At 51.0% G+C, this 23,212-nt stretch overlaps 1 protein-coding gene across 10 annotated transcripts; it reads left to right on the plus strand.

Moving 5' to 3' along the window:
- Positions 1 to 23,137, plus strand: PLEKHA4 (pleckstrin homology domain containing A4). 10 transcript variants are annotated; one of them, XM_037819894.1, is made up of 21 exons: positions 10 to 408; positions 815 to 946; positions 1,934 to 2,041; positions 3,994 to 4,066; positions 4,180 to 4,280; positions 4,469 to 4,578; positions 5,195 to 5,410; positions 5,742 to 6,030; positions 6,601 to 6,675; positions 8,911 to 8,958; positions 9,073 to 9,153; positions 9,299 to 9,448; positions 10,384 to 10,482; positions 12,263 to 12,403; positions 13,511 to 13,610; positions 13,683 to 13,759; positions 20,647 to 20,808; positions 21,778 to 21,845; positions 22,350 to 22,462; positions 22,732 to 22,908; positions 22,957 to 23,137. In XM_037819894.1, exons 2-21 carry the CDS (start codon positions 863 to 865, stop codon positions 22,995 to 22,997), a joined length of 2,313 nt encoding a protein of 770 aa, XP_037675822.1. In that variant the 5' UTR covers positions 10 to 408; positions 815 to 862; the 3' UTR covers positions 22,998 to 23,137. The 10 variants fall into 10 exon arrangements, with proteins under 10 accessions (XP_037675829.1, XP_037675828.1, XP_037675826.1 ...); XM_037819893.1 differs by having other exon boundaries at positions 11 to 408; positions 768 to 946; positions 22,732 to 23,137; XM_037819892.1 differs by having other exon boundaries at positions 11 to 408; positions 812 to 946; positions 22,732 to 23,137.
- Positions 23,138 to 23,212: the final 75 nt, after the last annotated feature.

The following is a 23,212-nucleotide window of genomic DNA, read 5'->3' on the forward strand; positions in this document are numbered from 1 at the left end:
GGGAGAGACCCGGCAGGACACACAAGGAGAGAAAGAATGAGTTAGAGACTTCAGGAAGAGAGTGACTGGAGAGGAAGGCTCCATGAGCCGGAGACAAAAAGATTTGGAGAGGAACAGAAAGATTGGGGGGCAGGGGGAATGTGATATGGGGAGGAGAGAATGAGTGAGGGAGAGATGGGATGTGCCAGAGATTGGGGAGAGAGAGAGAGAAGGTGAGACTGAGGAGGGAGACGGTTTAAAAGAAAGGGAGAGAGGGAGAGGAAGAGAGAGAGAATCTCAGAGACAGAGAGACAAAAAGAGAGCGTGAGTGACCAGTGAGGAGAGAGATAGAGGAGGGGGTGGCTAGAGAGTCAGCCTCTGGGGCGCCCCAGATCCTCTAGCCCCCTGTCGTTGGGACCCCAGAGCTGGGTAAGTTCCCTGGCTGGGCTGGGAGGTGTGCCCCAAGGGCTTGGCTTGGGGCATTGGCAGAGATGGTTTGGGGGTGCGCATGGGAGGGCAGGAGACACGTAGCCTGATGTGGCCAGAAGGGGGACAGGGAGTGGGGGTTCCTAAGCCCAGAGAGGGTCAAATTCCTGGCCGGAGGGAAGGGGGCAGGAAGAAAGAAGCCCCTATTTTCTGTCTTGGGCTGCAAACAGCTGCCCCCCACCCTGCAGCTGCCAATGCCGCCCACCTCTCTTGGCCTTGGTCTTGGTATGTGCTCCCGGGCCAGGACCTCCCCCCACTGCTGCCCCCCAGTAGTCCTCAAACAACAGACTCTTTCTCCTCAGCCTCCCCTGACCTCCGGGCCCCTGACTCCCGGCTCTGTCCCCAGCAGGGTCAGCTGCAGAGACACAGCCCCTTTCTTTCTCCCTGCGAGCCCTCGATGGAGGAGGGCAGGCCTCGGAGCAGCCTCAGCCTGGCCAGCAGTGCCTCCACCATCTCCTCGCTCAGCAGCCTGAGCACCAAGGTTTGAGCTCCCCGGCGGGGATGGGGAGGAGGGCGGGGCTCTGGGACCGTCCCCTCCTCATGCCCCTCCCTCCCGTTTCTGGGCCCTGGATTCTGCGCCACCCCCACCCCACCCCCAGACTCCTAGACTCTGCAGCTAAGGACAAAGGATACTTAGCAGCACGTCTGCCAGGCCCCTTAAGGTCCCAAGTTGCTGATCAGCTGCGGCTAGGAATTCAGAGGCACTCCCACCTCTGTCCCCACCCCTTCATATGTTCCTAATTCTAAGCCAGAGTAACAACCCTGCCTGCTCCTGCTTGCTAAGATAAAGCCACTCCCCAGCAAGAAGGAGACCCCTCCAGGAACTCAGACTCAGTGGCTGCTCTTGAGCTAAGGACTTCCTGTCCTATTTCTAGCCCTCAGATCTACCCAGTTAGGAAATCCGGTAAGAGAAGAGCCCTCCCTAGTCATTAGGTTCCAGGAGGCCTGTGAGCCTGGCATCCCAAATTGTCACCCCAGCCAAAAGCTCAGTGACAACACTCATTTCCTTGTCCTCCTGCTTTCCCCTGCTTTGTTTCCAGTTTCCCAAGTTCAGATTTGATCTATGGCACAATCCCTGAGAAGGGTGTCCTTGTGGCAATTTGGATAAGCAGCCCCGTCTGAGCACAATGGAGGGGTCTGGAGCCCCCCCTTTACCCTGGGCATGGTTGCTAAGGGATGTCACTCCCCGGCACGGAGGCCTCAGAATGGGACTCTCCTCCTGATTACGGGACCTCCCAGTAATCCTTCCAACTCCACTACGTCTCCAGCTTTGGTGGTCAGGGGCCTCCTCTCCTTGGCCACGAACCCCGTATCCCAAGTTGCTTCCCTGATGGCCTCTGCCTTGCCTCTCAACCTGCCTTACACGCACAGGATCCTGGTCTCAAGCCCCGGTTTCCAAGGGCAGCACTGCCGGGGCCCTGCGCCCGTCTCGGGGCCCTGCTCACGTCGAGCCTCCTTCTCTCCCCAGAAGCCCACCCGGGCAGTCAGCAAGGTCCACACCTTCGGGAAGAGGGGCAATGCACTGAGAAGGGACCCCAATCTCCCAGTGCACATCCGAGGCTGGCTTCATAAGCAGGTGCAGGCGTGGGGGGCAGGGGGTGGGGGGCAGCAGGGGAAGGGAACGGTCCCTCCCAGTGTCTCTAGCCTGGGTCCGCAGAACCTTCTCTGTTTCTCTCCTTCCAAGCCCCAAAATGTGTTTCTTTTTCTTGTTGTCATTGCCACCCCTTTATTCTGTCATTCATTCATTCATTCATTCATTCAATGACTACTTTAAGAAATCTTTTGAAATAATTTCAAGTTTACAGGACAGTTGCAAAAATAATACAAAACCAATAGGGAGAACTCCAACATACCCCTTTACCTCCTCTCGAGATTTACCAACTTTTAACATTTTGCCACATTTCTTATATTGCGCTATCATCCATCCATCTATCTATCTCTATCTATCTCTATTTTCTAAACACCTGAGAATAAGTTTTATACATCATGCTCCTTCAACACTTAATACTGCCACATACCTTTCCTAAGAAAAAGGTTGAGAGTGGTTATCAAGTTCAAGAAATTTAACATTTTTATAAAGCCTACAGTCTATATTCCATTCCTTGACTATTTCCTGAACACTTACAATGTACTGGGGACTAAGGGACACACCTGCCAAGTAAGACAAACAAGTTTCTATATGACTATGACATTCAGGATGGGGGTGGGGCAAGCATGGATAGAAAATTAGTAAATAAATAAATGGACATGATAATTTCTGACTGTAGTAAGTGGTGTGAAGAAAGAACACAGCGAGGGCATGATCAAAGTGACCGGGGCAGGGTGAAGGCTACGACTGACCGTTGGCCAGGAAAGGCCTTTCGGAGGGGTTGACATTTGAGCTCAGAGCCAAATGACAAGGAGGAGCTCCTGTCCTAAGATCGGGGGCAGAGGGGAGTAGAAAGCTAAGGGCCCTGCAGCAGGCAAAAGCCAGGAGGAAAGTGGTAGGAGGGGTGGCAGGATTCTCAAAGTGGGGTCCCCAGACCAGCGGCATCACTATCACCCTGAACTTGCTAGAAATACAAATTCTCGGACCCACCCTAGATTTACTGTATCAGCTACGCTGGAGTGAGGCCTTGGAATCCGAGTTTAAACAAGCCTCCTGGTGAGCCTCAAGCAAGCTCAAGTTTGAGATTCTCTGCTGTAGGGCCCCACAAACCAGGGGGAGGATTTGGGTTCTATTCCAAAGGTGATGGGAGGGTCTGCTCTGAGTGGAGGCATCATATGGTGTGACTTGTCACTTGGAAAGATCACGCTGGAAAGGACTGAAGAGAAGAGGGGGTGCAGGAGGATGGCAGTTGGGGTTCAGGCAGAGGCCACGGAAAGATATAGGATTCAGGCGATGGCTCAGTGCTGCCTTCCTGGCCCCACTGTGCCTCAGCCTCCAGAATAATCAGACCCAGACTTTCTCTTCATAACAGGAAGACAAGCCATTCTGTATTAACCCCTGCCACGTGTGGTACATTGTCCCATCCAGTCCCCACTGTATTTTCTCAATCCCCAGTTGAGAAATGAGAAAACACGAGGGCCTGGAGTGGTGAAATGACTTGGTTAAGGGAAACGTTTGAAAGTGGTGGAAGTAGGAGTCTAACTGAGATCTGACTGAGTCTAGAATGTGTCAGCTCGACTGCAACACACCGGCGTCCAGCTCACTATTTGCATTTATGGTAGCAAGCTTGCATCTGTGGCCTTCCCCACTCCCTGGGTCTCTAGTCCCCACCGCCATGGATCTCTGTCCTCCTCCTTGGGTCTTTGTTACCCCCTTCCTAGGTCTCTGTCCCTCTTTCTGTGTTTTTGCCTTTTCTGAACCCTCTCCCTGGGTCTCCATCCCCCCCACTCTGGGTCTCTTATCTCCCTTTCTCTGGGCCCCTGGGCCCCTCTCTCTGGGTCTCTCTCCCTGTCCCCCTGCATCTCTGTCCCCAGTGTCACTGTCTCCATGTCCTTTATCCTTTCCCCTCTACTCAGGCCTCTCCTCCCCTCTCTCCCCAGGACAGCTCCGGGCTCCGGCTCTGGAAACGCCGCTGGTTCGTGCTCTCCGGGCATTGCCTCTTCTACTACAAGGGTCGGTGTCCCCTCTCGCGTGGCGTGGGCAGCCCCGCCCCCCACCTCCTTCTCTCTAGGCCCTGGGCTCCCTGCCCTCTGGGTGGTCCCTAATCCCCAGCCCCCCATTTGCAGACAGCCGCGAGGAGAGCGTCCTGGGCAGCGTCCTGCTCCCCAGTTACAGCATCAGACCAGATGGGCCGGGAGCCGTGCGAGGCCGGCGCTTCACCTTCACCGTGAGTCTGGCGGGCCCCGCGGCAGCCGGGTGATGGGGGCTGGATGGGGGGGTCCGCTGAGCAAACGCCAAGTCCCAGCGAGAACTGGCGCCTCCGTTACTAAGAGAGTCCAGGTCTTGACTCGGGTCCGTGGCATCCTCCTTTATAGAGGACCCGGCGTCCGGGTCCTGAGCCCTCTCCTCCCGCAGGCGGAGCACCCGGGCATGAGGACCTACGTCCTGGCCGCGGACACGCTGGAGGACCTGCGGGGCTGGCTGCGGGCGCTGGGCCGGGCCTCCCGCGCCGAGGGGGACGATTGGTGAGTACGGCCTAGGCCCCGCCCTAATTGGCGTAATCATCCCGGCGCCTCGCCTTGATAAAATTGTCCAATCCTAACCCTAACCAGTCTTCTAGCCAAGGAAACTCCGCCTTTAGCTTCAACTTCTCCAATCAGCAAAAAGTTTGCGTCCTCTCAGCTCCGCCCACCACTTGTAGAGACGACCCTCCAATCAGAAAGTCTGGTAGACACTCTCAGTCCTTCCCCATCAATTATCAACATTCCACTGTTCTGTGATTGGCTCCTTCAGAAGTCTCCGCCCCCTGAGGCCGCTTCCTATACAAATACAGATAAAAGCCCTAGGGACTTTGGGCTTCAGGTGGTTTCTTAGGTTTCTGTTCCGCCTGCCCCATCTTTAGGCTAGACTCAGACTCTCTGGCTCGGTCTATCTCAGAGTCCGAGGCATTGGGTCCAGAGACCCAGGTGGACCTGGTGGCCCTGTACAAGTCACCTGCACTGTCGAGGCCTCAGTTTCCCCATCTGCAAAACGGGGATAATGCTTTAGTGCAAGCTACCTCCCCTTTTTTGGGAGGAGTTGGAAATAAGGGCTGTTATGACGGTCAAAGGGGTGATGCCTTTTCCTGTGCCCGCCTGCTAGTGGGCTTCCCAGGTCACTCGCACGTCCCCAGCCTGGGGAGGGTCCTGGCGGCCCAGGTGGTCCCCCGGAGGTAACCAGAGAGGAAGAGGGCCGCAGCTCAGAATCGCCGGAAGTGGCTCGGCTCTCCGAGGGGCGTGGCGGACCCGGGCTGCCCGCTCCCAGCCCCACCGCAGACCTCCAGGCTGGACCCCGGATTCGGAGGGCGAGGAGCCCGGAGTGAGTGGGACAGGGGCGTCTGGAAAGAGAAGGTTCTCTAGAGCTGAGCTTTCGGGGTAAAGTGAGGCGGGGGGCGTGGCTCAAAGCTCTCTTGCGTGTGTTGGGGTGGGGGGCGTGTTTCAGGGTTTCTTGTGGGTGCAGAGAGTGTGGGTGGCAAAGTCCTAAGAAGGAGATGCCACAAAGGGGCAATTATTCAGGGTCTGGCCAGTAAGGGAGGGTTCTAGCCTGAGGGGCAGGCGAAGGGGAGACAGGTCCTTAAGGCGACTTTTTGGGTAGTGGTTGGAGGGGGGTTCTAGTTCACTCAGTTCCCCCTATTCTGTCCTCTCCACAGCCTGTTCACACCCCTCGCTCGCCCTCCTTCTCCTCTGAGTCTTCCCCGGCCCCGTTCTGCTCCTGCGCGCAGACCCCCTCCCTCAGGAGAGACAGCATCCCTTGCTCGACCCCACATCCCCCTGAGTCGCGTGGATGTCCGACCTCTCCTGGAATGGGGCCCCCAGCGCCGGACCCTCTCCCGGCCCCCCACTCCGCGCCGAGGACCCCCCTCCGAACCTGGGGGAGGAAGGTCCCCCAGGAGCTCCCAACCCTGGAGTCAGGAGCCTAGAACACAGCTGAGCAGAGAGGTAAAGGGAAAGGGGACTGTATCTCCATGAGACCCGAGGGCTGTCCTTCCAGCCTAGTGTCCAGGCCAGAGCCTCCTGAGCATCATGGGGATTGTAGTCCAGAAAAAAAAAAAATCACAGCTGGGCTCAGCAGTGAGAGGGAGCTGGGACTCCATCTCCCATCAGGCCTTGAGGGTGACTCTCCCGGCTGGTCTCAGGTCATTGCCCCTTGGCATGATGGACGTTGTAGTCCGGAATACTCACCGAGCCAGGGATTTCAGAACGAGACTGACTTGTGTCCCCAGTTTATCTTTTCAAGTTGGTCACCTGAGCATAGGACTGCGGTCCAGAACACCCACAACTGACAGCAAACATGAGAGTGAGAGCCCCCTGGGGCTGTTTTGACAGAGGTTGATCCGTTTATTATTAGTGGCAAATGGCTGGAGAGGGGTTAGTTGAGGAGGTTGTGGGGGTCCAGTTCTGAACCTGAAAAAGCCTCCCGAGGCACTTCAATTCTGGACACACCCACTCTGGTATCTATTACTAAGATATGCCAATTTCTAAACTTCTCTATTTTGATATGCCTCCCAGCCTCCCCCAGGCACCTCTACTTATCTCCAGCTCCCTCCGCGACCCCCTGGCACCCAGGCCTCCATGGTTTTATTGGTAGGTATCCTGGGAACCCCACATCCACCAGAGTGCCCCACCTTGCTTCCTTTGCATCAGAAATGACATTCCTTAGCAACGAGGACAACTGTGCCGAGAGGAGACTGAATATTTCAAGGTCCTTGGGTAGATGCTCAAGAATCTTTAGTGCCCTTCCAAGCCCTCCTGCAACTCCTTACATTAAGGAAGGGATGGTAGGAGGGACCCTCATTCCCTAGAAGTGGGGTCTCTGGAGACTGGAATCAGTGAGTTTGGGGAGTGGCCACTCCATAGCAATGGGGGGGGGGGATGGAGTTTCATACTTGAATCCTTCCTCTGCCTCAATATTTTGACTTGAGTTGCCTCTGTGAACCTGGTTGCTAGCAAATAACTCCTGAAGCAACAGTACAGAAGTTTATGCATGCATTTCTTGCAAATTCAAGGCAGCTAACCTTTGCCCTGGTTTGTGTGGATGACATCAACCCTTCCAGCAAGGCTGGTAGAGTTTGTGAGTAGTGGGGAGGGCCTGTAGCAATCAAACTGCAAATTGAGGCCAATACATACCTAGGATGTGGTTGGGGCATGGGGGTACTGTCACTGAATTGGGGGCAGCCCAGCTCCCTTAACAAGAAATAAGGCCTATAGCATGTGTGCTTTTGCCTTCTCTGGTGCTTGGGGGTTATATGTGGCAGTGATACAACTCAGGGTTCAAGTCTGGGATGGATTGGACAAGGGGTTTGGGGGACTGATCCCCTAAGGGTGAGCCTGAATTCTGGGTTACTGGGATCTCGGAGTCACTCCCTGGTAACGGAGCTTGTTGTGGCTGGATGAAGCCTGGGATGCAGTTGCTAAGGAGGGTCATTATCTAGCAACAGAGCTAGATTGAGATAGGAGCCCAGATTTATTCTCCAGATAGAAGCCAGTTTTTTCCATAGCCATCTTTTCCCATTGATTCATGGAGGCGTTTTTATAAGATATTAAGTTCTCATGTATATGATGGATTGCCTCATCTCTCCATTCTAATCCACTGGTCTATTTATTTGCTTGTGTGCCAACCCAAGTCTCCCTCTCTCTCAGTTTATGACCTTGTAGAATGTATTACCACCTGGCAGGGCAACCCCACACTTCTTACTCTTCTTTTGCAGTATTTTAGATTAAATTTATTGAACGCCTCAAAATCCCCAACTGGTCTCTTGAGATTGCAGAGAATCTATGAATGAATTCTGGAAGACCTAGCAATTTTATATTATTAAAGTGTTCTGTACAAGGAAATGAAATGTCCTTTATTCAGATCATTTTCTAGGGCTTTCATTCACGTTTGAAGTTTTTTTCCCATAGAGGTCTCATGTGTCCTTTTTTTTTTTTTTAACTTTATTTTGTAATAGTTTCAAACTTACACAAAAGTTGCAAAAATAATAAAAACCCCATACAGAGAACTCTAACATACCTCCATGCCCCCAGATACCCAGATTTTAACATTTTTATACCAATTTTAACATTTTGCATTTCTATCTAGCTATCTATATCTATTTTCTCAACCTTTGAGAGCAGATTGCACACATCGTACTCCTTGAACATGTAATACTTTTATGTACATTTCCTACAAACAAGGATATTCATGTATGTAACCAGCTTACGTGCAGTTTTTCGTGTGTTCTTAGCTAAGCTAACTCCTAAATTCCTGATAGTTTTTGTAGTTATTTGAAAGGTGCCTTTAAAAATTATTATTATATTTTCTAGTTATGGAAGCTGTAGAGAAGTGCTATTAGTTTTCACAGCTAGGTCTTGCATCTGGTGTCCTTGCTCACTTCTCTTGTTCATTTTAGTCACCGGTTGATCCTGATAGGTCATCTAAGTAAATGAGCACATCATCTGTCAATGATGATGCTTAAATCTCTGCTTCCTGTCCTTGCATGTCTTTTTTCTTTCCTTTTCTTTTATTATAGGTTTGTCAGTGTGTCTAATTCTATGTTAAACTGACTGTGGTGGTGAACATCTGAGGCGTAGAGGGAAGGTCTAAAGTCCCCCCATTAATTATAACATTTACTGTAGCCATGTGGTAACAGAGGCCAAGAGTGGGTCCTCCTGAAGCCAGGAGGCTGGTTGCTAATGGAGTGGGGCTGGGTTGACTCCCAGCAGTTGGGCCATGGAGGTTATGCCAAAGCTGAGAACAAAACTCAGGGCTTGGCTCAGTGCTGAGCTGCGCGAAGGACCCACCTGTCCTGTTTGAACCTTGCCTTCTCCCCCTCCCCTCAGCCAGGTCCCCCCCTGGATTCGACCTTCCACCAAGGCTTGGAGACAGATGTAAGTGCTCCTTGACCCTGCTGAGAGCTGGGGAGAGGATGTTCCGGTTTGGGGGTAGGGGGTAGGGGAAGAGCTACATCCGGGCCATAAGTAGCCCCTACTGTCCCTCTCCAGACCCTGCTGACCAGGTTGTGCGGGCAGGACCGGCTCCTGAGGAGGCTGCAGGAGGAGATAGATCAGAGGCAGGAGGAGAAGGTACCGGGCACCAGGGCAGGGCGGGGGTTCCTGGCAGCTCTGATCGCCAGCATCCCGGAGGGCGGCTTTATGGGCAGCCCGCCTTCTGTCTCTCCGGGGAGGCTGGGTGTGGCTTCAGAAGTCTAACCCCTGCGTCTCGGTGCAGGAGCAGCTCGAGGCAGCCCTGGAGCTGACCCGGCAGCAGCTGGGCCAAGCAACCAGAGAGGCTGCGGCTCCTGGGAGGGCCTGGGGACGCCAGCGCCTCCTGCAGGACCGACTGGTCAGTGTGAGGGCCACCCTCTGTCACCTGACCCAGGTGAGCATCCAGGAGGGGGCGGGTCGTTACTGAAGGACACCTGTCCATAGGGGCTCCTGGGAAGGTAGTTCTTGAGCATTCCCTCCACCCCAAATTTTATTTCTGTAATATTGACTGTTCTAGATGGTAAAGGACAAGCAGATAAGACGCAGCAGAAGTTAATTTAGGGGTTCAAGAGGGTGAATATATTTATATATATATTTAAGAGGGTGATTTTGATACTGGCTTCCTGGCTTTGAATCTCATCTCCCACCCGCAGTAGACGTGTGACCTTAGAAAGGTTACTTAACCCCTCTGGGTCTTAGATGCCTTGAGGGTATGTAAACTGGAGATGATGATAAAAAATAGTATTTACTTCATAGGATCATTGGGAGGGGTATATTAATATATGTAAATGAATGAATGAATATCTAATACTTAGAAAGGTATCTGGGATGTGGTAAGCCATATTTACATATTAGCTATAATGATTATTTATTTGTGAAACGGGGATGTTAATAGTACCTAACACAAAAATTAAATGAGTGCTTAGCCTATGGTAGGTGCTAAAAAAAGCATTAGATGATATTATTATTATTATTGTTATCAATTATTGGTAAGGAGGGCTCAGCTGCCCGAGACACTGAGTCTTGGCTGTCCCAGGAATCCATGAGATCTGTGGGCTCCGCCACCCTAGGGGAGCAGAGAGGTAATCCAGACGATTCAGAGAATGCTGTCATTTGTCTACATTACCAGGTCTTTCGAATTGCAGGTTTCGGATAGACTCCGGGGTTCCCAGTAGTCGGAGCCAAAAGGCTCATGGGAAATGTAGTCCATAACACCTTTGGGGCTCTGGGGACCCGGGTTCCTTCCTCATCCTCAAAGGAGAAAAATAGGGGTGGGGAAGAGCGGGTGGATGGGGTGCTAACTGCTGTCTCCCCTTTCTGGGTCCCGAGGAGCGGGAGCGAGTCTGGGACACTTACGGCGTCCTGGAGCAGGAGCTGGGCACCCTGCGAGAAACCCTCGAGTACCTGCTGCACCTCGGGTCCCCCCAGGTACGTCCCTGCCCCCGCCCTCCACCCCAAGCTCCGCCCCAAGACACTTTCTAGAATTAACCCCTCCCACTGGATAGAAGCCCCTCCCACTTCTCCCCAAACCCCTCCCCCTCCCTGTCCTTTGGTTCTAAGCCCTTTATTGTAATTAAAAGACCCTCCCCTGCATTTTACAACCCACCTTCAGATTCCGAGACACCCTCTGATTCTACATCTCTCCTCTTATTTTGAAGCCCTGCCCTCCAGGTTCAAAACTCCACCTCTCAGCCTGATGCTTGAGGGTTTCCGATTCTAATTCCAGCCCCTTAGTCCAAGATCCACTCCTCATGTATAAAACTTACTTTTTAGCTGCAGACCTGCTTCTTTATTCTAAGCCTAAAATTGTGTTCTAAACTACAAATCTTTAATTAGGAACATTAATTTTGGTATTAAATGCATCCTCACAGATTTAAGCCCTGCCCCTTTTGCTCTAAGCCCCTCCCTCTTCATCCTGAGCTCCACCCCTTACTCTAACTCCCTTCCTTTGATTCTAAACCACCACCGGCTGGTGTGAAACATCACCCACTAGATACAAAGAACAATAGTCACAACCAAGTTGAGTATTTCAGGAATGCTAGGTTAGTTTAACATTTGGAAAGCAGTCCATGTACGTCTCCACACTTAACAAAGGAGAAAAACCATATGAGCATCTGAATCGACACAGGAGTGAACATTTGACACAATTCAACACCCATTCATGTAAAAGCTCTTGACAAGATAGGATTAGAAGAGAATTTACTTAATCTGAAAAAGGGCATCTATAACAACCTACAGCAATGATTATACTTAGCAGTGAAATATGGAAAGCTCTTTCCATGTTATCTGGAACATCAACATTGTACCAGCAGTCCTGGCCAGCCCAGTTCCTTATACATGAAAAAGAAATAAAATGTATGAGGACTGGAAAGGAAGAAGTAAAACTGGTTTTACTTATGGATGACATGATGGTGTGCATATTGAAAATCCCAAATAATCTACAGATAAACTATTAGAAATAATAAGAAAATTCAGTTAGGTCACTGAAAACAAGGTTAATATGCAAATATCATTTTCCCCCTTTGTACTACTGCCAATTAATTAGAAAATGAGAATTTAAAAATGGTAGCCTTTGTGATCACAAAAACTCAAGAAATAAATCTAATGAAAGATATGCAAGATGTCTACTCTAAAAACCACAAAGCATCATTGAGAGAAACTGAGGAAGGCCAATGGAAATGGAGAGGTATACAATGTTCATGGATAGGAAAGGCACAAAAATGTAAAGATTTAGTCTCCCCAGAGGGATCTCCCCAATTAGGATCTGCATTCCCAATAAAAATCCAGAAAGTTTTTCTGTGGAGATGGACAAACTGATTTTAAATTGTATGTGGAAGTGCAAAAGGCCAGGGACAACTAAGACAATCTCCAAGAAGAACACAAAGCTGGAGGTTTAGCACAACTGGATCAAGTCTTACTAAAAAGCGACAGTTATTAAGATAGTATAGTACTGCTGCAAGGTTACATAAATGGATCAAAGGAAGGGAATAGGGAATTCAGAAACATTTACATGTACATGATCCTCTATTTATGACGAAGGTGGCACTGGAGAGCAGAGACAGTGGGGTATTTCTAAGGGAAAAGAAATGAATCCTGACCCCTAAATATAGCCCCGCTGATTTCAGACACTTTCTGTGCAACTCTCCTTGCATTTTCCCACCTTTGAGTAACAAATTCCTTCCCTCCTTCCTGGTCCTCCTTCCCCCAGGACAGAGCATCTGCTCAGCAGCAGCTGTGGATGGTGGAAGACACACTGGCGGGTCTGGGGGGCCCCCAGAAACCAACCCCTCATGCAGAGCCTGGTCCCCCATCACCCCCACGCCAAGGCAAGGAGTCCTTGGAGAGGGAGGTGAGACTCACACATCTCCCTCCCCACCCCAATCTCCCTGTCCCATCCACTTCTGGGCCAACCCATCACCCACCCACCACTCTCCCTGCTCCTTGATCACCTAACTGACCTCCAACAAGTATCCTCATCTCTGGAAGTCCTTCATTTCCCCATTCGTTATATTGAGGTTATAGTCCATTGGTATACTGGAGCCAGCTTGTACCAGTTCCCAAGAGTCAAATTGTGGGCAGCACTTCCCAACTCCACATTCAGCGATGTCACCTTGGTACCTCAAAATCAACCCTTCTAGGAGTATTTACACCATGGGAATTGGCAGATGCTACAAATCAGGGCTCCTTTCCTCCAGAGAGCCATTCGTTAGACATTCGCCTGCACAGCCCTGCTCGTCACCCCCACTTGCAGAGTTCTGTAAGAAGTAGAGATGGGGACCGCAGGGCCCCTGACACATAGTGGGCTGTTGGGAAGTTGAACCACTGTTGCCGCCACCGGGTTTGAGCTGCTGCTGGTCCTGACCTTCAGACCACGTACCCACCCTGTTCTTTGGCCCTCCTGATTTTGTTCTTTGCCTGAGTTCTTTCTGTGCTGTGTGGTCCTGGGCAGGCAGCATGGAGCAGAGGTTATGAAGCTGGTTCCTGGTGTCCAGGAGACCTGGGTTCAGATCCTAGCTCTGATCTGTGTGATCTCAGCCATTGACTTCATTCTCTGAGCCTCAGTTTGCTGTAAAAGGGGGTTGATAATAATAATAACCACCTCACAGGTTTATTATGGCATTCACTAAGATCATGCAAGTAAAATGCTTTACTTGATACCCAACACACAATCGTTATAAGGATTTGCGCTTTTAACACCTTGCTATACATCAGGTTCTAAGAGCCTTACAGGTATGGGCTCAATCCTTATATGAAAAGATGAAGAATGACCTAGAGAGGTAAATTAACTGGCCCAAGGACACACAGCTCATACAAGGCAGAGCTGGGACTTGCAGCCAGGATGTCTGGCTTCTGGTTGATGATATTACCCTCCCTGGTGCTATGTCTCCATGGCTTAGGGTTTGAAAAATGGTAATGATAATTCATAATCATTACTCTCTTTTCCCGACCCCTCCAGAGCCTACCTGAGTCTTTGGAGCTGAGCTCTCCCTGGTCCCCCAAGATTGACTGGGGACGGCCCCCCAGGGGTGACAGAGACCTTGCCAGCCCTGCCTCAGGTGAGCACCCTGGGCTGTGGGGGGCCTCTCTTGGCAGTCCCTTCCTCACCAAGTCCCACTCTGCCCCTCCAGGTCTCGGGTCTCCAAGGGTCTCCCGGGCTTCCAGCCCTGAGGGTCGCCGTCCCCCTTCCCCGCAGCCAGGAACCAAGGTAGGTGGTCCATCCAGCTCCTGCAGGTCCCCCTCAGGGACCTTTGACTGACTACCTTGATTCGCCCAGAGTGTGGCTTTGTGAAGAGCATCTGGAGTGAATTTTGGTTCTGCCATTTCTAAGCTATGTGACCTTGGGTCAGTTTCTAAACCTCTCTGTGCCTCGGTTCTCTCAGCTGTAAAATGGTGCCAACAGAGATGTCTAGCACCTAGGGCTAATATGGGAATAAAACTAGATGATTGCTTACAAAGGGTTGAAAATACTGCCCGGATATACTAAGGATTGCATTCATTCACTCATTCATTCATTCATCAATTCATTCATTCAGCAAATACTTGTTGAAGATTCTCTGAGAACCTGGCACTGTTCTAGGCTTGTGCTGGCCAATATGGTAGCCACATATAGCTATTTAAATTAATTAAAATAAGATAAATTCTGTTCCCCAGTCGCACTGGCCACTTTTCAAGTACTTAATAGTCACACGTGGCCAGTGGCCAGTGCAGAGATAGAACATTTCCACCACTCTGGAGGACACGACAGTGAACGAGATGGGAAAAAAAATAAAAAACCTTCCCTCATGAATCGGACATTCTAGTGGGAGGAGAAGGCGGCAGATAGTAAACAATGAAGGTAGTTTCCCATCCGGGATTTTATAAGGCTGTGAGAGCTAAAGAAATAAACACAGAACAGGGGAAGCGGGGTCGGGATGCTTGGGAAGGGCGTGGACTGGGGAGGCCTCGGGGAGAAGGTGATGTTCGAGCAGATTCCCTTAAAGGAGGCGAGGAGCGAACCTTGGGGATATTTGGTGGAACAGCGTTCCAGGCACAGGGAATAGCCTTTGCTAAGGTTCAGAGGCAGGAGTGGGCCTGGCGTGTTGGAGGAGCAGGCGAGGAGGTGAGACGAGGGGAACAGGGCGGGAGGTGAGGGCAGAGGGGGAACGGGGGGCAGATGGTGCGGTGCCAGCTGGGCCCCGGGGAGGACTTTACTTTCACGCTGAGTTGGGGGAGGCGCGAGACGCCCCTGAGCCTCTGGAGGGGCGTGAGCTGCTGTCGGTGGGAACCGGCGCCCTCTGGCGGCCGCGTGGGGAACAGCCTGTGGGCGAGCGTGCAGGCCGGGAGGCGATGGCTGTTTGCTCGAGGTTAGAAGTGGAGATTTACTAGGAGGTCTAATCCTAGATATACTGATCTGCAAACTTTATCCAAAATCCTTGGGATCCGATGTGATTCAGGATCCAGAATTTTGCAGATTCTGGAAAGGTAATGTAGGGGCTATGGTGGTATATCATGTAAAACCTCCACCGACATCTGGCTGGGCCCCCTTAATCAAAATTACCATCCCTTCAGTGAAAAGTCTGAATGCTGATACTAAATGGAATAAAGACTACAAGTAAGATCGCAATTTAAATGTCCAGTTTATTTGCATAGCAACGAACCAGTCAGTGAAGGAGTCAGAGTGGGGTAAAAATAGATTGTAAGGATCAAGCACTTTTTATTTCTAAAGAAAAGTTTTAGTAAAACCTCAGATCATGCGTTGTCATTGTGGTACAACTGGACATCTGAGAAAGGTCCGGAGGCGGGATTCCCTCAATGAGGCAGGTGGCCTTTCTAGATCTTCCTGCCATGGCAGCTGCTCCTTAACGAAGGGTGTTGTTTGAGAAGTCTCCCTTTAATTGAGTAAATGGTTGGAATCTTTTGCTCCCTGATAAATTCATGGTGTTGAAGGTTAACAATGAACTGCATACCCATCCCATTTTCGAAGTCTGTGCCCACATTTGTTTATGATGATTTATCACCTTCATTGCAAGAATTAGCAGCTGCAAATATGGCATCCCTGAGACGTCTTGAGTTCTGGGCCTCCACATAACTGCGGCCAGTCTATGGTGGTTACCCTTGATCTTCAAGGGGTGTGAGGTTTTATGCTTACTGAATGTAGAGATGCAGCAGGCAGAACGCAAATGTGCCCCGGATTAGTTCCTCATGGCTGCCAAAACAAATGACCACAAACTGGGAGGCTTAAAACAACAGAAATGGCTTCTGTCACAGCTCTGGAGGCCAGAAGTGTGAAATCAAGGTGTTGGCAGAGCCACCTGCCCTCTGAAAGCTCTAGGGACGAAGACTTCCTGGCCTCTAACAGCTACCAGGGGCTACAGGAGTCCCTTGGCTTATTCAGCCTCTGTCTTCACATGGTCTTCTCTTTTTCTTGTGCCTTCTCTGTGTGTCTCTTGTAAGGACACTTGTCATTGAGTTTAGGGTCCCCCTGGATAATCCAGGATGAGGTCCTCTTGTGGTCCTTCCCCCAGTTACATCTGCCAAGACACTTGTTCCAAATAAGGCCACATCCTGAGCTTCCGGATGGACATAGCTTTGGGGTGGGGGGCACTGTTCAACCCATGCACCTCCTAAATGGCACTTTTCCCAAGACATTCAGGAAGGGGATTTCCAGAGCCCTTGTTTAGGAACAAAAACTTGACAGTTTCCTCCCAAATCTAGCATAGTACACAGTGCTGGTACAAGGTGTTCCTGAATGTGTTGAACAAGATGCCTCTGGTTGCCCAAGATTTCTTATTTGCATAGTAATGCCCCAGAAAATCACAGAGCCATCCCAAACATCTCAGATGCTGGAGTTTCCTGGAAACTGCCAGTCACGGCCTGTGTGTGCCCGTGGCTCTGGCTTGTCTGGGAACAGGCAGCCTTCAGCCTGTTCTGACCTCTTGTTACCTTTGGGGATGGTTTTCTAGGAGCTAGAGAAGTGTTTTATCCACAGTGTACATTTCTTCAGAACTCAGCTTTCATCCAATATTACCTTGGCAGACTCGTCAATGAATTGCAGATGTTCTGTCACCCAAGATACTCTAACATTTTACATCTTTATGCTTCTTCAAGGTCAGCAGCTGATCAGTGCCCATGTTGAATGTTTAGGTCTTCATGGACCGTTCCTAGTTTGTTTTATGAGCAAGAGCCAGTTGGGGCACCCAGTGACGTCTTCCATTGTCAAATCCCCTCAGTCGACACGTGCTCTGGGTCCTCATGCTTTTTAGTTTTTGTTTATTAATTTATTTTTTGTTGTGGTAATATACATATATACACACACCATAACATTTACCATTTCAACCATTTTTATTTTATTTTATTTTATTTTTATTTTGAAATAAATTCAAAGTTACAGGAACAGTTGCAAAAACAATACTAACCCCATACACAGGACTCCAGCATACCCTGACCCCCTCCCCCAATAGCTCAATCCACCAACTTTAACATGCTATCACATCACTATTTCTTTTCCTCCCTCCCTCCCTATCTATCATCCATCATCTATTGCTCTGTATTCTGAACATATGAGAGCTAGCTGCACACATCCTTGAATAAACACTATAATTCACATATACACTTCCCATGAACAAGAACATTCTTTTATGCAATCCCATTAAGTGCAGCTAAGAAGTACAAGAGATTCAACAATGATGCAGAGCTTACATTCTATCATTTTAACCATTTTTAAGCATGCAATTCAGCGGCATTAATTATATTCACAATATTGTGCAGCCATCACCATGTCCATTACCAAATTTTTTCATCACCCCAAACAGAAACTCTGCACCCATTAAGCTGTAACTCCCCATTCCGCCCCTGGTAACCTCGGTTCTACTTTCTTTCTCTATGATTTTGCTGATTCAGAACATATCACATGAGGAGTTACACACTCTGTGACCTTTTGACTCATCATCAAGCTTCCAAGGTTCCCCTGCATTGTAGTGGGGTCAGCAGGTCTTTGGGTTTCACCCTACACAGAGTTTCTCTTCCTGTCATTATTTCCTGGCCATCACTGTCACTGTAAGACTTCCACAACTCATCTTTCTTGTATGACACATCACAGTGGTGGCAGCGCCCATGCTGATTTCATGGGGACACCCCAGGAAATGCCCCACCATCTCGTTTCTGAGCTCCCAAGAGGGACAGAAGTTTCTGTTTCTTTTTTATCACTGTATCTGTGGCTGGTTTTGCCATCTTCCGAGAAAAATTAAACCCAAAGTCACAAATAACAGAAAAGCAAGGAAATATCAGTGGATAGCAGAGGCCGAGGGACAGGTGACTGAGATGCAGGGAACCCCATGCATCACTCCGGGCAAGGCTGCTTGGCACCGGAGTTAGGAAAACAAACATCAGTTTTCAGGGTTGGTTTGGTTTGTTCCTTTGTTTACTTTGTAAGTGCATGTAAGACAGGTTGGAAACTGATTTGGAAAGTGGAGCCAACAGGGTTTGCTGACAGATAAGATGTGGGGGTGTGAAAGAAAGAGAGGCTTTAGGATGAGCATTGGTTTTGGCCCTGAGCTCCCATGTGTGAGAAGGAGCAGGTTTGGGGGCTGGAGGGCAGGTTAGGAGTTGGACTTGGGACACGGTAATCACTTCTGCACTTCCTGTTGGCCACTGTTCTCACTATTCTTTTCGATGGACGTGTTATGGTCCCTGGGATTCCGTGCACTGGGCTTTGCTGGGCACTGTGGTTCCCAAGCTCACTAGGAAGTTTCAGATATAAACATGATCAGAACAAAGGGTGGCACGTGCTCTGATAGTGAAAGCATAAGGCAATGGGGACCTCCAGAGGAGACGCTCAGTACAGCCTGGGCATGTTGGGACAGTGTCCAGGGAGAAAGCTTGTGCAGAGGTGGGGGGTTGGAGAGCCATTAACCACAGCTTCCCCTAGCCCAAAGGATGCTTTCGTGTGATTTAGAGACAGGTGCCACCTGTGGGTGTGCAGTGCACAGTTGGGTCCGTGGAGAGTTCAGTCAAATCCTTGAGCAGTGTGCAACCTACACAACCACACACACCAAGCTCTGGCCTCCAGAACCTCATCACTCGACTGAAGGGTTGCTCAGTTCAGGTCAACAGACATCCCCTGACCCTCCTCGAATGCCAGGCCCCACAAGGCTGAGTCCTCTCCAATGAAACAGCGAGGTCTCTAACTTTGAGGGGGCTACAGTTTTTAGCTGAATTTGCTATGTTGCAAACCTCTGCTTCACAAGCCCTGTTTTTCTTTGGCTTCCCCCCTTGCAAGAAAACTTTGGCTTATGGATGTGGCGCACCAGAACACCAGTGGATGTTTATTCCAAATACGGTGTCTTACTGGCTTGGAGCACTGTCTTAGTTTTCCAGGGCCGCTGCAATGACATAACACAGACGAGCTGGATTAAACAACAGGAATTTATCATCTCACGGTTCTGGAGGCCAGACGTCTATAATCAACATATTGGCAAGGCCACCCTCCTCTGAAATTGGAGGGTTTGGGCGGTGGCTTCCTGGCAATTGGTGGCAAAACTCAATACGGGCCCCCATCACATGGTTCCTCTCTCCTTGGGGCCCACCCTAACCCAGTCTGGCCTCATCTTAGCTAATCACACCTTCAGAGATCCTATTTCAAATTAATTCACATTCACAGGACCTGGGGTTAGGACATGGAGATGCCTTTTTGGGGCGGACTCAATTCAACCCATAACCAGGAGCAAGGAATCCGTTATCCCTTTATTTGCTCAACTTCTGTTCCCTGGGGCTTGAGTCTCATGGGGGACACAGGCAGAAGTACCTCCTCCTACATATCAGTCAGGGGTAAGGAGTGTAGTAGAGGGACTCGGGCGCTGAGGAAGCCTTTTAAAGGAGAGTTGAGCTGGGTGAGGGAAAAGGTTTGGCCACGCGCATGACGGGTGTTCCAGACAGAGGTGCGGAGGTGATGCCGGAGGAGGCCATCTCTCTGTATCGGAAACAAAAAGCTCAATTTATTACTCGCTGAATCAAAGTAGAGAGATTTTTATAAGACACCATTTTCTTGAGCTGAGAGTTGATCCCCTGTCACGTGGGGTGCGGAAATTGATGGACTTTCGGAGGCAGGAATGTTTAAGAACTGGTTGACCTTCAGATGCGGAAGCTGTGTCTGACCTTGATTGGCTGACTTTCAGCAGGATGAGTGACCCTGATTGGCTGGCTTTCAGCAGCATGAATGTCCCCCTAATTGACTGGCTTTCAGAAGCATGGATGTGCCTGATTGGCTGTTTTACAGAAGCGGGGTTATCCCTGGTTGGCTGGCTTTAGGAGCATGTGTGTCCCCCTGATTGGCTGGTTTTCAGAGGCGGGGCTGGGGAACCAGTTGTGATTTCTGGATGAAACGCGTTGAAAGTCATTTCCGGCGGTGACTTGTCTTCGTGGGTACAGAGCGTTCAGTCCTTTCCTAGGCGTATAGAAATTCTTTTCTTCTCAGTGGTGTGCCTAATGCACATGGATTGTCGGGGCTGCTCTGCGCACTTATCTGGGGAACTGCCCCTCTCTTCACTCTAAGCACATGGGTCTGGGGGCTGCCCACGTCCCAACGCCGGTGTGAGGCAGGATCGGCCCAGTGAGAGCCAAACGCCGTCGGGGCTGCGGTGATTGGTCTGAAAATAAGCAGGGATCCGGGCTCTCTCCCTGGGGTGCTCTCCTTGCAGACGACACTGGAGATTTCTCTACCCTCTTGTTTTGAGGTCAAGGCAGACACTGAGGGCAAGAGAGAGCTCATCCAGTCATCTCAAGGCTCGCCCCAAATCTACCCTCCTGACAATTTATTTAACCAATAAATCCCTCCCCCTCCTTTTGGCTGTGGTTGAAGCTCGTTCAGATTTGTTTTTCTGGGCACAAGCGACCCAGAGCCCTGCCTACTAGAGTGTGAAGAAGCTTCGTAGGACCAGGAGTGCCCGTGTTTCATTCTGCCTGGGGCTCAGGTTGAAGTAGGGGGCAGATGGACTAGGGGTGGGTGGGGACCAGGTAGCCCAGGGCCTCCGATGCCTTTGTTCTGGGGGTGCTAGGGAGCCATGGGTGGGCTGTGAGTGGAGGAGGGTCAGCTCTGGGCGCTTCTTGCCTCCCCAGGCCCCCCTCACCCGGCCCCGGATGAGTGCCCAGGAGCAGTTGGAGCGCATGCGCAGACACCAGGAGTGTGGACGGCCCCTCCCTCGCCCCACCTCACCCCGGCCCTTCACCCTGGGGAGGACACTGTCCCCAGCCAGACGCCAGCCTGACGTGGAACAAAGGGTGAGGGGAACGGGGTGGGGCAGTAGGGAGTGGGTGATTGTGGGTCGTCTGCTCCTGGTCTGAGCCTCAGTTTCCCTCTCTGTAAAATGGGGATGCTCCCTACCTCCTACCCCGGAACTGGGTTTCCAGATTCACCCCGACTTGTACCTGTGTTAAAATCTGCTTCCTGGCTCCTCTCAGAAGAGTGAGGGGGTAGGGACAGAAATGTCATCTCCACCTAAACCACATTCTTCCTTCAAGCTGGAGGTCACTGGTCTGGATTCCAACCCCAGTTTTTCTTCTCAGCTGCTATGTGTTGTTAAAGGGAGAAAAAAAAAATCGTCCCAGTTAGAAAATTGGTTTTATTTGTGCTATTGCAATAATGAGATCACCCCAGATCCAAAAATCAGAGGGTCTTGTTCAACAGGGTGGTTTCACTTTGGACTTTTATAGGGATGTGTAGACAAGTTGTAAGTGGAAGAGATTCCACAACTGGGAGTGTTTTTGTCGACAGAGGTAGCTGCAATCAGTCAGCTGAACAGGACATGATTATCTCTGCATCTAGCTAGCTTGGAGGGCACAAACAGTTCAGGTGATCATTTTTGAGATAAAGAATAGGAATTTGGAGGGTCAGTGTCTGGTAAAACGGGGGGGGGGGGGCGAGGGGCGGGAATCTTATCTATAAGTCAAATGGGGAAAGGGGCTCCTCTGCAGACAGCTGTTTCCAGGAACAGGAGTCGTTGTGGGGTGGGGGTGGGGTACGACTTAACCGGGCTTTTTTCCGGGAGCACAGGGCTCAGGTGAAGTTCAACGTCCTCAGTGTTTTTGGGCAATTCGATCCCCTCTCTGAGCCTCCTTGACCTTCACCCTCAAAATGCAGGCCCCCCCAAAAAAAAAACAATTTAAAACAACAACAACAACAAACTAAACAAAAAATTGCGGGTCCAGACTTCCCAGGTGAAGAAGTCTAATGACCCAATTCCTTCCCAGCCTGTCCTAGACTCCCTGGGACACTCCGGAGCCTCGAAATGGCTCAGAAGCTCCGGGTCCTGGAGTAGGTGAGGAACGGGGGGTGGGGGCAAGGGAGCAGGGAAATAATTTACCAAAGGGGAGGGGACTAGGATTTTTTTTTTTTTAATTTTTATTGTGGAAACGTATATACAAGGTAACATTTCCCATTTTAACCACTTACAATTATACAATTTAGTGGCGTGGTATTATGAAATTCTCCTGAGTACTGAAGTTTAGATGGCAGAATCTATTAAAGACACTTAAGTTGCTGGGGCACCTGAAAGAAAAATCAGAAAGCCCTGGCCCCGCAGCGAGAACTGCACTTTGTCCTAACTCCCGTTGGTGGATTTCCGACCTTGCCCCTCCTTAGAGGGAACTGGGTTCAATTTCTAGACGACAGGATTACAGATCCCCTAACCCACGCGAGTTATGTGGGACGCGCCCATTCAAAGTCCTGCAGAGACACGTGCTAGGGAAGCACCCGCGTGGAACTGCCGCCCTCACCATGGTGGCTAATTGGACACGCACCCAAAATCTTCCCTTTTTTCTAGTCCGAGGAACACCACGCCTTACTTGCCCACATCCGAAGGTCACCGGGAGCGGGTCCTCAGCCTCTCCCAAGCCCTGGCCACTGAGGCGTCGCAGTGGCACAGAATGATGACAGGTGACGGGCTGGGTGCCTTGGACCCTGGGTTTTAGTGAGGAGGGAGTTCCTACAGTCCTCTAGGCTTGGAGTCCTAGATCCTGGTGAGGAGGGGGCTGGGGTCCGGACTCCAGGGTTTGAGGGAGGAGGGCCTGGGAATATGCATTCCTGAGTCTCAGGGAGGAGGGGGCTGGGGGCGTGGACTCCGGGGTCCGAGGGAGGAAACGCCGGGAGGCTGGGACTCCTGGGTCCTGAAGTTTGCCATTCTCATTCCCACCCGTTCTCTGCAGGTGGAAATCTGGAAGCCCCGGGAGAACCTCTTCCCCCGGCGCCGCCGCCGCCGCCGTCGGACCTCGCGCCGCGGCTGACCTCTCCCCCGGGGTCTCCTCTGGTGGCCAAGTCCGGCCCCTCGGGGTCCGCGCGGCGGGGCGGGGGGCAGGGCGGAGGCCCCGCCCCCTGGGAGACCACGTGGGCAGCCGAGGCCGCGCCCCCCGCCCTGGCCCCGGGCGAGGGGGCGTGGCCTCTGCGGGTCACGCTGCTGCAGTCCAGCTTCTGAGCCGCCAATCGGAGGGGGGGTGTGGTCTGGAGTTCCCCGCCCCCACTCCCCGCGGCCTGGAAGGGGGGGGGGCGGTTTCTGCAGCCAAAACTTGGTTTTCCCAGCCCTGTCCCAATTCCTATTAAAACTTTGAACTCTTAGTCCACAGTTTTCTTTCTGTCGGTTTGGGGTTGTGGCGCTGGAGTGTCTGAAAAGCAAAGCTGGGGGCCTGGACC

Source organism: Choloepus didactylus, chromosome 27 (assembly GCF_015220235.1).
Source record: "Choloepus didactylus isolate mChoDid1 chromosome 27, mChoDid1.pri, whole genome shotgun sequence".
Taxonomy (NCBI): Eukaryota; Metazoa; Chordata; class Mammalia; order Pilosa; family Megalonychidae; genus Choloepus; species Choloepus didactylus.